At 47.0% G+C, this 15,952-nt stretch overlaps 1 protein-coding gene across 1 annotated transcript in view; it reads right to left on the reverse strand.

Annotated features, from left to right (window-relative positions):
- Window positions 1-465: 465 nt before the first annotated feature.
- LOC130113077 (teneurin-3-like) overlaps window positions 466-15,952 on the reverse strand; it is a 380,798-nt gene continuing 365,311 nt past the window's right edge. The window contains exons 46-52 of the mRNA XM_056280588.1: window positions 15,384-15,565; window positions 14,946-15,148; window positions 12,550-12,660; window positions 12,170-12,312; window positions 10,728-10,852; window positions 8,230-8,360; window positions 466-1,555 (exon numbers count right to left, since the gene is read on the reverse strand). Of these exons, the coding sequence (XP_056136563.1) occupies window positions 800-1,555; window positions 8,230-8,360; window positions 10,728-10,852; window positions 12,170-12,312; window positions 12,550-12,660; window positions 14,946-15,148; window positions 15,384-15,565 (1,651 nt within the window). The 3' untranslated portion in view covers window positions 466-799. The remainder of the gene's footprint in view (window positions 1,556-8,229; window positions 8,361-10,727; window positions 10,853-12,169; window positions 12,313-12,549; window positions 12,661-14,945; window positions 15,149-15,383; window positions 15,566-15,952) is intronic.

The raw sequence follows: 15,952 nt of genomic DNA on the forward strand, positions 1-15,952 counted from the left end.
AATTATTTTACAAAGTGAAGTCTTTTACATGTCTGTCTCTCTTGGAGAGAGTCCACAAACGTTCCATGACACTTCCATTCGATGGGTTTTGCTGTGGCAAATAAAAGACATCCATCCATTCTTGGGCCCTATCCATCCAAAGCCTAGAGTGTCGGGGGTTGAGATTTTCATCCGCAGAGACGTCGAACTTTGTGTGGAGAGTCTTTCTGGAATCCACAGGCGTTTTAATAACATGGAGCACTCTCGACGGTACAGGACCAGAATTTGATTCCTACAGGAATTATTCAGTTGGCAAGTTTGTCCAGTTGATTAGTTGGTTATTCAGACAAGCTCGTACGTCTCACCGTTTTACGGCTTGAAGGCGAAAGACATACCATAAAGGTAAATCCCAACTATCGGAGACGGAGAGGGGAGAAAGGGCGTTCGTGCAGGTTGTTGAAAAGCTGAGGGTGGGGGAGAGAGAGGCGGGAAAAGAACACACGAGGGGAAGGCCCCAGACTTTTGCAGGCTCGTGTAGTGTTTACCACTGGCATGTTCGTAATGTTTGCAACACTCTCGGGGTTATTTGCTAAATGATTGTTACACCGTCCATCATTCTAGAAATCTTACTTCATCGTCCTTGAAATCAAAACAAAATTGCAAATGGGGACAGTCTCTTCGGTGGCCATGTTTGAGTCCCAGGATTGTCTGGCCTCTGTAATAGCCATTTCTGTTTGCCATGTTATAATAAGTTTTAAAAGTCTTCTCGACGGCCATCGAAGGTGGCCATTTTGTGTTTGTTGTTGCTGCCATTGCCGTGTTACCTCTTTCCTATCTCGCTCTGGCGGAGGAACTGGACGTTGTTAGCACTGTCAGCTAACTCTGGGTACTGCTCTATGGACAGCACATAGTAGCCGTCGTAGCCCAAAACCTTCCCACTACTCAGCAGCTGCCTTTTCTCCCCCTCTGTCCACAGCCGCACTCCTTCCTCCCCGTCCCTTACTCGCTGCTGCTCCCGGGCCCACGCGCTGGACAGCGCCCTCTGTCGAGCCTGCTCCAGAATGCGCGCTTTTTCTTCATCCAGCGTCATTCCGTAGCGCACATGGAGCGCCAACGCACCGTACTGCAGCTCCACGTCTGCAAACCGGCGTGTTCGTCCATTCACGACTGTCGTGGACTGAGATACTGTAACGTTCACGCCGTTTTCCAGCGACTTCCTGCCCGAGGTGAGCCGCAGTGCTCCGAGGTCATTCTCGGGGAGGCTTGTTTTGATGAAGTAGTGCGTGTCACGACCCTCCACAGTAAAATGGAGGTCCTCTAAGTAGAAGGCATTGTTTAAGACCGCAGCCACTTTGATGCAGTCCTCGTTTGCGATGTTTAGAGCGTTGGTCACCACACGGCCTTGGGTCACGGCGAGCATGACCCCCTTGCCGATGAGAGACTTGACGGTGGCGAACCAGAGCCAAGGTTTGGTGTGGTCCGAATGCCGCCGGCTGACCTGGATCTCCGGCATGCGCTCAAATGACAGGAAGGCTCGAGACTGGCGAGTGACCTCTTGCTGGATGCCTGAGATAGACTAGTGGAAGAGAGAGAGAGAGAAATATTAGTTACCATATGTCAAAGTAGCAAATGTAGGCATCAGATTGCATATTACTCTCTCAGATGCTGGAAGGAACCTCAAAACGCTTCATTTAAGATTCAGCTAAATTTATTTTGGAGTATATTTGAACTGTAATACTGCTACCATTTACTGTATTGTTTTTGCCATTGTGCCACATAATCAGAAGACATTATAATAAAGACGTTAAAAGGTCCCATGAAAGAGCATTTAAAGCACTAAAATCTTCTGACATATATCTGATGAGACAAGATGATCACATAGGATTTAATGAGGGGGGGGGTTTGATTTGACTGACAGCCAATATGGCTGGGTGTTTTTAAAAGAATTGTGGACATCAATACGCTGTGTTAAATAGATGAAAATGAAGTACAGATTAATGAACTAACGAGAATAAAAATAAACTTCTCATTTCATGGGGACCTTTAAAGTAAAAATAAAAAGTGCTCGTACTCATGGAGTACAACTTTTAACTTTGACCCAATTTACACCTGAGTGAATGAGTCTTGAGTGATGAGATCGCTGTCCTATTGTGTTTATCCACATAAGTACCCAAAGTGTAAATGATCCCAGATAGCTATCTCATCGTGTACACCATCTCGGATATTAATTTCCTAGCCACACTGTCAGCGAAACTGCCAAGTGCCTCTATCTTGTCCCACCAATCTCCAATCTCGCACCCAAGTTGCTCTTTGAATATTTGTGGTGTTCACTATGTTACACTCTTTTGTAATAGCTGTAAGAAGTCCCCCCTCAATCCAGCTTGCAGAAGAAGTAAGAACTAAGGATCATTTTGGTAGCACCTCATTCCTACATAAGGTATAGGTGCCTCTAACTGACCTTTGAAAACTTTGCTCTAAATCTGATGCAGTGTGCATCAGACTTAACTAGGTGAAGGGTGTTTGCGATTCTTGTGGATACCATAAGTCAGCAGTCGGCAGGCGCCATTAACATTGTAAGTTGATGAATTGTAATTGTCTGCTTTGACCTATTACACTCACAAAGCCTTTTTTAAGATTATTTTTCCAACTTTATTTGACAGTGATGGGAGAGAGAGAGGGGATTACATGCAGCAAAGGAACCGGGCCGGATTCGAACCCAGGCCGCTGTGGTAAGGATTCATCCTTATATGGTATACGCTCTACCAGGAGGGTCACCGGGGTGCCCCCCGTACAGCCTTTTTCAATGTTTTAGAGGAGATTTGGAGAGAAGAAAACGGGGGTCAGGTCACTATAAAGTTGAGTCCCATGGGAGAAAAGTGATGTTTTGTGGACTTATGATATGTAATAGCGGCTCCCAATCTGTTCCTCTTAACCTATAGTCACTAATGAGATGATGTCGCAAAACATGAGCCTTGCAAAAGTATTCAACCCCCTTCACAGTCGCCACTAATTTCTGGGTTATAAAAAATGCTCACACATCTGTTCCTGAACAATATTATTTTTGTGAACCCATAAGCTCGAACAGCATGTTCCCAAAGCCAAAATAATTTATGTTTCGCTGACTTTTTATTAATAAATGAAAAACTAAAATATAATGCTTACATAAGTATTCAACCCCCACATATCAGTACTTTGCAGAGTACTCTTTTGCTGCAATAACAGCCATGATTCTCTTGGGGTAAGTATGTACAAGCTTTGCACATTCTTCTGGAGTAATTTTTGCCCATTCTTCTAGGCAGAATTTGTACCGGTCTTGCCGGTTGGTGGGACGGCGCCGCTGGACTGCGATTTTCAGTGCCACAGATTTTCAATGGGGTTGAGGTCCGGACTTTGACTTGGCCACTCCAAAACGTTCACCTTTTTGTTGCTGAGCTATGCTATTGTTGCTTTAGCCTTGTGCTTAGGATCACTGCACTGCGGGAAGGTGAACCTTCTCCCAAGCTTCAGTTTTATGGCAGACTGCAACAGGTTTTCTTCCAATATTTCCCCTGTAGTATTTGGCTCCATCCATTCTTCCCTCCTGTGATGGCCTGGCAGCCTGTCCAGGGTGTCTTCCCACCTGCTGCCCAATGACTGCTGGGATAGGCTCCAGCATCCCGCGACCCTGAGAGCAGGATAGGTGATTTGGATAATGGACGGATGGCATTCTTCCCTCAGTTTGAACAAGGTTCCCAGTGCCTGCAGATGAAAGGCAACCCCATAGCATTATGCTGCTGCCGCCATGCTTCACTGGAGGGTATTTTTTTTAGGGCATGAGCAGTGTTTTAGGTTTATGCCACACATAATGTTTTGAGTTTTGGCCAAAAAGCTCAACTTTCGTCTCATCTGACCACAAAACCTTTACCCACATCCTAACTGGGTCTCTCTCATGCTTGGTAGCAAACTCCAAGCGTGCTTTTATAGGCATAGTTTTGAGCAACGGCTTCTTTCTTGCCACCCTCCCGTAAAGGCCAGATTTATGGAGAGCCTGTGATATGATTGACTCATGCACATTACTCCAGCCGGGTAGATGGAGGTAATTAGCCGTGTCAGGCAGTTCATCTAGGAGAAGGAAAACTGATTTAAAGCCTCTGCTGCTTTGCGGGTATACTCGTCCATGGGAAAGGCTTCGGGAAGAAACCCTGAGGAAAAATCTGCATCCGTCTCCATTGCCAGTCGTCTCGCTTAGTCTTGCCACTGGTAGTAGGTGGTTTCGGACGAGAGAGTGGGGTTGATGGTGTGCAACTCTTCCTCACTTCAATCATCGCGCAAGTCATCCATCACAGGATGACTAGATGGTTCTCGTCGCTGCGGCGGACAAATAACACGCACTCCAGTTTCAGCCACTGACCTGTGGAGCTCCTTCAAACTGATTGCAGGGTCATCTGTGGCTTTCCTCACCAGCCCAAATCTTCCTCAGACACTTGGCTTTGAGGGACAGCCTGTCCCACAAAGCGTCTGGGTGGTGTGCTACAGTTTCCACTTTCTGACAATGGATCCAGCAGTGTTCTGTGGGGCATCCAAACACTTGGATATTGTTTTGTATCCCTTTCCCACCTTCTGCATTTTAATCACCTTGTCTCTTACTTCAGTATTATGCTCCTTTGTATTCATTTTCTGATGGAGTTCAGGCTCGGCTAATGAACTTTACACAGCGTGCCTTTATATCCATAAAAGAGACCGTTACTTTAATATCTTACAGGTGCACACTAATTATGTCCAATTGTGTTTACCCGAGTTTGTTTTAGGAATAATTTTTCATTTGTGTAAACATGGAGCTTTCAGAGCACAAGGGGTTGAATACTTATGCAAGCACCATCTTCTACTACTACTACTTTTGGCTGCTCCCGTTAGGGGTCGCCACAGCGGATCATCCATTTCTTTCTGTCCTCTCCATCTTCTTCTTTGGCCTTCCTCTTCTCCTCTTCCCTGGCAGCTCCATATTCAGCATCCTTCTCCCAATATACCCAGCATCTCTCCTCCACACATGCCAAAATGATTTTGTTGAAATTTATTAATAAAAAGTCAGCGAAACATAACTTATTTTGGCTTTGGGAACATGCTGTTAGAACTTACGAGTTCACAAAAATAATATCGTTCAGCAACAGATGTGTGAGTATCTTTTATAATCCAGACATTAGTGATGACTGTCAAGGGGCTTGAATACTTTTGCAAGGCACTGTGTGTGTGTGTGTGTGTATATATATATATATATATATATATATATATATATATATATATACATACACACACACACAATCCCCTTTCTTTTAGTGCACACACTAGAAATAATTGCCTGGGGGAAAAAAAAATAAAGATCAGGAAAGAAGTTTTGATCCCATGTTTTTTCCAATTCCAGCAGCTGTGCCAGCCAGTACAAAGGAGCGTGTGTGAGAGTGTTGTCCGGCGGATCAACAGCCCTGTAGCTTGTTAATTTCCTGGTGAGAGAAGCCATTACCATACAGCCAAGTCTGCACAAACAAGGCCCATACATTTGCACTTCAAATATCACTGTTGGTCATTTGATATCACTTTCAACTTGCTGGGTTTTCTCTCTCATTTTTTTATTCTTTCTTGCAGCCTTGCTCCCTCCCTCGCCTGATTTTGCCATGCTCTCTGTTCAGCATAACTCTGCATCTTAAGACAACCACGAAGCCGCGCGTGTGTGAGTAGCATATACCAGCATTTGTGTGTTCATAACATCTATTAGCCATCTTAATTAATTTCCCTTGTTTGTCTCAAAACATTTCCTGACTCATCTGCATTTCCTCTGTAAATTGATACTCTTTTTCCTTTTGACCTTTCTTCCATTTCCCCGTTCATTTTTTTTTCTTTTAATCATCCTTGCAGTTTTTTCCCCATTTTATCTCCATTTCCTTCTGGTATTTTTTATACAGTTGCTTGTTTCTAATAATACTTGCTGCTGTTTTCGTCTCTTATTAATCTTATGCACCACTGCCTTGTTCTCTCTCTCGCTTGTATTTTTACTCTGGATAAATGACAGGAAACTGAGGAAAGTCGTTACTGGTTCTTGATGCATGCTCAATAATTCAGGCAAGAAAATCACAGAAAGTTGAATCAGTTCATCTGGACATGAGAGAAACATTTCATCACCCATCTAAGGGCCCAGACACACCAAAGCGACTCGCGGCGATGGAGGCCGACTGTTGCGTCGCCTGGGACAAAAAGTAGCACTTGGAACACACCGCAAAGACTAACGAGCTAGCATGTACGTTCTGCACTGATTCGCTAAGCTGAACAGCCAATCAGAGTGACCTCTCTCACCGACGGGCTCCGCTGATTCAACATGCTGAATCAGCTGAAAAGCTGCCAACAGGGGTCCGACTAGTGCGGGACACCCCACAAAAACTAGACGCTCACCGACATTGGCTGCCGGCATGGTGTGTCAGGGAACTCTAGTTAATGCTCACAGCAATGAAACGTTTCTCTCAATAAACGTTGTGTCCAGATGAACTGATTCTACTTTCTGTGATTTTTACTGGTTTGTTATTCCGAGACCACGCAGTGGTTTATTAGATTATATAGGGTCATGGTGATGGAGGTTATTCAGATATCCGAAGGTCAGGGCTGCTAAATGTGTCTAAAAAGACCATTAAGGCATCTGAAAGTAATGAATATTCAAAGTTAAATTATTCAAAAACGTAGGACAAGTTTAACTTCAGGCAGATGATAATTACTTGGCAGTGTATTGATGTAGGTGAAATAAGCTGCTTATGAAAATGTAATTTCAATAACCGCTGGCTTTACTTTGTACACATTTGCATGCAGCGTACTTTGAAATGTATTTTTCTATGGAACTAATATGTTCAAAATGACAAACACATTTTCTCCTGTCTTTTGTTTTCTAGAGCTCGTCTTCCTCTCTTCTTTGTTTTTGCCTGAAATGTGTTTTGTGTGTTTTTTAAAGCCTTTTTCTTCAGCATTGGAGACTCCATCAACCGAATGAGGAATGATAATTTACATGGCTTTGAGGTTTGGTCACTAGTCTCCATACGTGGTGCTTCAAACAGAGCTGACATAACTTCAGTACCGACGCCAGCTTCATTTTCAACACCTTCACCTCCAGATAACGTAGGTGAAGGAAACGAGTCCACATTCAATCCCAGCTAAAGTACAAAAGACAGACACTGAATTCACCCCCACACTTTCCTTCTTAAAACTACAGGAGACCATTCCCCCCCTCACTACATGGGTTTTACTGCAGATTTGAGAAGCAAACTTTCGCACCCCTCACCCTCTCCAGCCCTTCCCACCGAACCCCCACCCGCACTCAGGATCTGTGTTGAGGATGTGCACCAACCCTTCCCGAGATGGAGGACTAGAAGTAGTCTGTGCTGACCAGCTGGCCCCCATTTTCACACTGATCTTCAACAGACCACTGGAGCTGTGTGAAGTCCCCTCCTGCTTCAAGAGCTCCACTATCTTCTTGGTCTCCAAGAAGAGATTTCCACAATCTCCCAGGACCTAAGGCGGGCACCTAGCGGAGGATGTACTTTCTGCACCAACTCAAGAAGTTCAACCTGCCTTAGGAACTGTTGATTCAGTTCTACACTGCAATAATCCAGTCTGTCCTCTGCACATCCATCCACGGGACAGGCACAGACTACAATGGACAGTTAGGTCTGCAGAGAAAATCATTGGTGCCATACTGCCCTCTATTCAGGACTTGTACACCTGCAGACCATCACAACCTGTTCTAACTCCTCCCCTCTGGTGGGCGCTACAGAGCATCGTACCCCAAAACAACCAGATATAAAAACAGTTTCTTTCTGCGGGCTGTCATTCAAATGAACGCTTAACACTGTCAAATAAATCCAACCATGTTGTACATACTGTACTGTACATTGTATGTATACTGGTACGCTCTGTCATGTCCTCAGGCATGTATGTAAGTAACCTGCTAACATCTATTTTCAGCGTCTCTGATATATTCTCTGAACCATTGCACTTGATCACCTCTTTTCGCCTGTATAGTCAGTCCTTGTGTATATATCTGAAGATTGTTGTGTTGTAGTGTTGCTATTCTATGTTAAGTACACTGAGAGAGCCACGGAACCGGAGTCAAATTCCATGAATGTGCATTTAAAAGTAGATTTGACAGGACATCCTCAACTACGTCCTTATTCATTGATACAACGACGATCAACATGTTTTGCAAGTTTCACTAAATCGCCGAGACTCTGTACGTACCGGCAGGTCGTCCCACAGCTGACTCTTCTTCAGCTCCAGCGACGGCTGAGTCAGATCAAACTTCGGAATGGGGAATCCTGGAATGGCATTATGGAGGTGGAAGCCAAACGTGACCAACCAAATGTTCACATCTATGAGAGAGAGAGAGAATGTTTATTTTTCTATGTTGCAGAGCGACTGAAATCTTGCAAAGTAAGACCATTTGTTTTTTAAAGACGCCATCTAAATACTGCTTTGGCAACACAGACGCACCACATTAGCCTCACAGAAGGGAGAAATAAAATGCTGACGTAATAAACACTCACATACTAAACCTGCGTCGAGCGGTGCAGATGGTGGCTAGTTTGGTTTATCATAAGTCAACGAGGAAATGTAAATTTCTCTGGCCCCAAACACATCTTTGCGGCTTCTGTGAGCACAACTGGTACAAAAGGCAGCCGAGTTTCCAACAGTTGTTTCTGATTCACTGTCCGTCTGCCTGTTAACACGGTTGTGCACATGTCCGAGTCGTAAATGCAGGAAAACTATTTTTTCTTCTTCCCCCGCAGCAATGTGTGTAACGAGTTGGACCTGCTGTTCAAACCCCACGGTGTTTCCCCTGGAGATGCACTGATACCCCTGGAGATGCACTGATGCCCCTGGAGATGCACTGATGCCCCTGGAGATGCACTGATACCCCTGGAGAAGCACTGATACCCCTGGAGAAGCACTGATGCCCCTGGAGAAGCACTGACACCACTTTTTCTTCCAGACCAACTACACATTTGAGTACGTAACAATACCATTACAGTTCTAACAATTACTTTGAAAACGTGTTTGATTTTCCTCACGTTCCCCGATTGTACCCGGCCAATTACCCCACTCTTCCGGGCCGTCCCGGTCTCTGCTCCACCCCCTCTGCCGGTCCGGGGAGGGCTGCAGACTACCACATGCCTCCTCCCATACATGTGGAGTCACCAGCCGCTTCTTTTCACCTGACAGTGAGGAGTTTCACCAGGGGGAAGTAGCGCGTGGGAGGATCACGCTATTCCCCCCCGAACAGGTGCCCCGATTGACCAGAGGAGGCGCTAGTGCAGCGACCAGGACACAACATGGGTATTCGAACCGGCGATCCCCGTGGTGGTAGCCAACGGTATCGTCCGCTACGCTTGCCGGACGCCCCCCCGTTGCTGACATTTTAATATTCAGCTTTGTGTGTCCCTGAAGAAACGTGGCACTGCCTCACGTTCCGGTGCAACAGGCGACTGTAGCAGAACAACAGCGGTGTGTTATCGTTGGTGCCAGGCACGCATGCGGCGCGTCAGGTGGGCGGAGCGGCTTTGTTTGCCTGGTGCCAGCCGTGTTTCCGGAGGAGGGTTCTGCGTGCACGCTGGGTTTTGCCAAGTGACAATGCCGTCGGTTGTGTAGCTGTATTAACTGGTACTGAATTAATGAACTACAGGATCATGGACCCACGGGGATTTGATTGATTTGTTTTCACGTGCAGCGGAGAAAGCACGTTTGCACTGCTGCAGCGCATTGCCTGTGGTGCACCGAGGTATTTATTTTACACAGATTGTTCTCATTTTTTACACAGTTGTGTGTAGTTTTTACCTGGTGAAGCAGAAAACACAGCTGGCACACAAGCACACAGTCGCAGTGTGGCAGAAAGCCGCTTCGCGCCGCGTCCCTGCCCGGACTCATCCCAGTGACCCACGCTTGGACCTTTGTCATTTCTCGCTCCGTTTGGAAGGTCGGTGTGTTCGCCTGCTTCCTGGCCGTCTATCTGGCGCCGTCTATCTGGCTCCATCTATCTGGCGCCGTCTATCTGGCGCCATCTATCTGGCTCCATCTATCTGGCGCCATCTATCTGGCTCCATCTATCTGGCGCCATCTCCCCTTCCTCCCGTACGAATAGCGGGGAAATATGCACCAATCCCTTTTGCACAATTTCAACAATAATTTATCGACCCCGGCCGACCCTCAAGGTTGGACTACCTCGGGGCTCGAACCCAGGACCTTTCTTGCTTTGAGGCAACCGTGCTAACCACCGCGCCGCCCATATAGCGTGATGTAGTCTGGTCCCAGGATCCATGTTTACAAGGGTGGGAACTGTTTACTGCTACACCTGGTTTGTAGTCCCAGAACATCAGAGTCAACAGGTCTGGTTCTCTCTGCCTCCTACATCCACTATATCATAACACCGTTCTGCTGGAAGACTGACTGTTCAACACCATCACCTCCACCTTCCAGATGGAGGACATAATGAGAAAAGTTGCGGATTGCAACTTTAAACTTTACATACCGACCAACAAGCCTATGGCTTTTGTGTAAATTGGTTGGGTGTAAAGACACATTATTGACAGGGTTGGAAATATTTGATTTCTAAATTGATCTGAAATCATCGGGACAAATTTGTGTTTGTTCAATAAAGTTTGATTTTGATTGCTGGTGAAACGTGCCGCCAGGATCACCTCCAGAGGTGGGCTGGAGAGGTGGAGATGGGCGGAGCGTCTTACCTGTGACGTATTCCTTCACCTGGTGAATCTTGCTGACAGGGTTGTTGTTTCTGAACATGTAGAGGTTGAAAGGCTGAGGGTCTTTACCCACTTGCGTCCACATGCCGATATCTGGCGTGGTCCACCTGCAAGACAGGCTCAATGTGACTTCTCTTTTTTTGGACCCCCCCCCCTTTTTTTCTCCCCAATTGTGCCAATTACCCTATTTCCCGAACTGTCCCGGTTGCTGCTCCACCCCCGCTGATTGGGGAAGGCTGCAGACTACCACATGCCCCCCCCCGACCAGGACACATACCCACATCCGGCTTCCCACCCGCAGACACAGCCAATTGTGTCTGTAGGGACGCCCGACCAAGCCGGAGGTAACAGGGGGATTCGAACCAGCGATCCCCATGTTGGTAGGTAACGGAATGGACCGCCACGCCACCCGGACGCCTCAGTGTGACTTTTTAATTTAACTTTTCTTCAACCAGGAAGTTCACGTGAGATTCAGAATCTCTGAAACAAGCGAGGCCTCATCAGTGCAGCAGCAACAAAAGTGTAACGCACAAATACTCAGAACACAATGAAGACACAACAAAAACCCAATTAAGGACACGAACGTGACATCAAAACACAAGGTCGAGGGAGATACCGGAGCGAGGGACGAGCCGGAAGACAAGGAACGGCCAGGTTTAACGGGCTGAGCTGAAATATCTCAAACGTGCTTCCAAGTCCCGCGCCGCCCCGACAGGAAGTGTGCGAGCGTCTGCGTCAAACAGCGGAGGACGGCCACATTTAGAAACCCAATCCACACGTGATGTGTGTGGGGGAACAAGATAACCAGTCGTACTGAGGCGGTTCCTCAGTGGCCCGATCACGCCGCAGTCACAGGCGGCGTGACGGCGAGAAGACAAACCGCTGCCGTCTGTTAAGTCAACGCTGTGTGATCAGTGGCGTTGTGGTCACTCAGTATAGTTGTGTGTTTTAATTTTATTGTAGACATAAAACGAGAGATTATTATTATGTTTTGGATCTTTTTCTCCCCAGTTGTGCCCGGCCAGTCACCCCGCTCTCTGAGCCGCCGCCCCCTCTGCCGAGCCGGGGAGGGCTGCAGACTACCACATGCCTCCTCCCATACATGTGGAGTCACCAGCCGCTTCTTCTCCCCTGACAGTGAGGAGTTTCACCAGGGGGACGTAGCACGTGGGAGGATCACGCTATTCCCCCCCCAGTTACCCAACCGACCAGAGGAGGCGCTAGTGCCGCAACCAGGACACATACCCACATCAGACTCCCCACCCACAGACACGGCCAGTTGTGTCTGTAGGGCCGCCCGACTGAGCCGGAGGCAACACGGGGATTCGAACTGGCGAGCCCTGTGTCGGTAGGCTACAGAATAGACCAGGACCCGGACGCCCCGGTTATCATTATTATTAATAAATGGACGGGTGTCGGCCTACCTCCCGGCGGGAATGTCATAGTCTCTGTCTCCGAAATGCAGCAGCCGCGTCAGAGGGTCGTACAGGCCTCCATGGAACCCGATGACCAGCACAAAGTCTGGATTTGAGTCAAAATACACCTCGCCATAGGCCGTGTACTGCACCTACACACACACACACACACACACACACACACACACACATTCCCAGAGTTGAGTCAAAGTACATCATGCCTGAAACAATACTTTGCGTCTGCCATGAGGACGTACAAGAAATGTAAACCAGTACTCAGAAGCACACTTATGGCTTCTCTCTCCCCTTTAGCCACACATAAAAACGCATGTCCACACACACACACACACACACAGACACACACACGTGTCTCTCTCCATGTCTTCTACCTGTTTAAGCAGCAGTCCGTTGCTGCTGAAGACCGCTAGCGGGGTGCCGGTGTTGTCGCATGCGATGTAAAACTCATCTCCGCTGCTGATTTCCATTGCAAACAGATGGCCCTGGACAACAAGAGACAGTCTCGTTATGGACGTAGTCGTTACTGTGATTACCATGATGGGGATTAATGCCGCTGAAGTCTTCCCGCTACCAGCGTCTGCAGCAGCCAGATGGCCCCGCTGGGCAACACACAATTCTGTTACGGGCTTCTACCTTTGGGAGATCTTAGAAATACTTTCAATACTTAAACACTGTCAGAAATACTTGTAAGTTTCAAGTTTTATTTATTGCGTGCACAACAATACAGTGACGGCAGACGTCGCTAGCAACGCAACGCTTCCACGAGTCCAGCATTGTGTAATGGCTGTGTTTGAGATAACGCTTCACTTTACACCAAGCATTCCATCCATTATCCAAACCACTCATCGTGGGGCTGCTGGAGCCTACCCCAGCTGTCACTGGGCAGCAGGCAGGGAGACACCCTGGACAGACCGCCAGTCCATCACAGGGCCCACACGTTCACATGTAGGGACAATTTAGTACGGCTGATTCACCTGACCTACAGGTCTTTGGACTGTGGGAGGAAACCGGAGCACCCGGAGGAAACCCATGCAGACACAGGGAGAGCATGCAAACTCCACACAGAGGACCATCCTGGACCACCCCCCAGGTTGGACTACCCCGGGGCTCGAACCCAGGACCTTCTTGCTGTGAGGCAGCTGCGCTAACCAGGGCGCCACCGTGCCGCCCTGAATTAATATTGCTATGCAAATAATGATAAGATGAATATTATTCACCAAGTATCTGCTGGCTAAAGAATACATGCATCTTTACGTCCTTGCCATTTCCAGTTTGAACTACTGAATCTTTAGTTAGCAAAAGTGTGGACTCAAGTCACATGACTTGGACTTGAGTTACTCAAGTCACAAATTTGGTGACTTTAGATTTGACTTGACAAAACTGCAACCCGACTGACTTTAGCACCAATGATTCCTGACTCGGACTTCAGCCTTTTCACTTGAAACACCTGACACCGTCTCCAAGTCTAAAGATACGATACAAGTGTGCCGCAGACCAACTCTTCACTTCCATGATTACAGATCCACTTGGAACCAGTCCATGATAAACACACTTTCAAAAGCATTCATGGTGTCTTCAAATTTAGTTTATTAACTATTACTCTGGTGGGAAAATTCTGGAATGGCACTGAATTTGAAGACGAGCATGATGGTTTGTTTAGGACTTGCAACTCAAAGTTTAGGACTCGGGACTTGACTTTGCCTGTTTTGATTTGGGACTTGAGTGCCAAGAGTCGAGACTTACTTGTGACTTGGAAAACAATGACTTGGTCCCGATTGTTAGCATCACTACTACTACTACTACTGCTACTCCTACTACTACTGCTACCAGTACTACTACTACTACTACTACTTCTGGCTGCTCCCGTTAGGGGGCGCCACAGCGGGTCAACTGTTTCCACCTCTTCCTGTCCTCTGCATCTTCCTCTGTCTCACCAGCCACCTGCATGTCCTCCCTCACCACATCCATAAACCTCCTCTTTGACCTTCCTCTTCTCCTCTTCCCTGGCAGCTCCATATTCAGCATCCTTCTCCCAATATACCCAGCATCTCTCCTCCACACATGTCCAAACCATCTCCATCTTGCCTCTCTTGCTTTGTCTCCAAACCGTCCAACCTGAGCTGTCCCTCTAATATACTCGTTCCTAATCCTGTCCTTCTTCATCACTCCCAATGAAAATCTTATCATCTTCACCTCTGCCACCTCCAGCTCCTCCTCCTGTCTTTTCATCAGTGCCACTGTCTCCAGACCATACAACATAGCTGGTCTCACAACCATCTTGTAAACCTTCCCTTTAACTCTTGCTGGTACCCCTCCGTCACACATCACTCCTGACACTCTTCTCCACCTACTCCACCCTGCCTGCACTCTCTTCTTCACCTCTCTTCTGCACTCCCCATTACTTTGGACAGCTTAACCCAAGTATTTAAACTCATTCACCTTTGTCACTTCTACTCCTTGCATCCTCACCATCCCACTGTCCTCCGTCTCATTCACGCATAGGTATTCCGTCTTGCTCCTACTGACTTTCATTCCTCTTCTCTCCAGTGCATACCTCCACCTCTCCAGGCTCTCCTCCACCTGCACCCTACTCTCCCTACAGATCACAATGTCATCCGCAAACATCATAGTCCACAGAGACGCCTGCCTGATCTCATCCATCAACCTGTCCATCACCATTGCAAACAAGAACGTTTGTTAGCATCACTAAACATGTAAACGTGTTGGCGTTGGCTCCATATTAACTTTTCTTCTGGTGGAGCTGTACCTGTAAATCGTAGTACAGCGATGTGATCTCGGAGCTGGAGTGGTTGTAGACGTGGGTGATTCTGGTCGGGTGGTTCAGGTCAGCGTAGAAGAACTGCAGATGCTGGCCCAGGCTGTTCCTGGACGCCACACGCCGACCCAAACCATCGTAACGGTACTGTATGGTCCAACTGGCCGCTTTACTGTAGACACGCACGAGGAGACCTAAAACGAGAACGATACAGCGAAAGGAGAAAAAAAGAGATAAATGACACTTCAAGACAATGGCACAGAAAACTGCCGGCGACCCGGAGAGCAGGATAAGTGGTTTGGATAACGGAATGGAACAATGGCAAACTTATGGAATTCCAATTAATTATTGTCTCAGCTTCACGGAACGTTTTATTAAGATACGGTTAAGAGAATAAAACGTATACATGCACACAAAACTAGTTCCCACCTTTAGAGTTGTACTCAAAAATCTCGGCCCCTCTCTGTCTTAAGAAGCCGTCTTCATCCAGTTTGTACTGAACGTCTCCCAGTCGGGTTATTCTGTCTCGCAGGTCGTAACGTAGCGGGGTTAGCCGAGCGCTGTTCCCCGGGTTCAGTAGGTGCAGGTTTCCATTCAGGTCGTAGTTATACCTGAAATATGAAAAAATAAAACATTAAAAAAAGCATGTGGACTAACAACTGTAACAATGGCTCATGGAAACAGAGCAAGTGGTCCTGATGGGTCCCCCGTCCTATTTGATATTACTGAAGTTCAAACAAATCATATCTAGGTTGAGCTGTCAATTTCAATTATTCTTAATTTTTCAATTATGGCCTTACATTTACTCATTTAGCAGACGCCTTCACTCAGAGTACTTACATGACACTGGGACGTGGCTGACAGATCTGAGTGTTACCAGCTAGCATCAGAGAATGTGCTACTTACTAATCATAACACAGTAGTACTATATGAAGTAGCAGTAGCACATTTGCTGTTTGGTATTCAAATCATAGTAGTGCTATTATGAAGTGGTAGTA

Source organism: Lampris incognitus, chromosome 5, assembly GCF_029633865.1.
Source record: "Lampris incognitus isolate fLamInc1 chromosome 5, fLamInc1.hap2, whole genome shotgun sequence".
Lineage (NCBI taxonomy): Eukaryota > Metazoa > Chordata > Actinopteri > Lampriformes > Lampridae > Lampris > Lampris incognitus.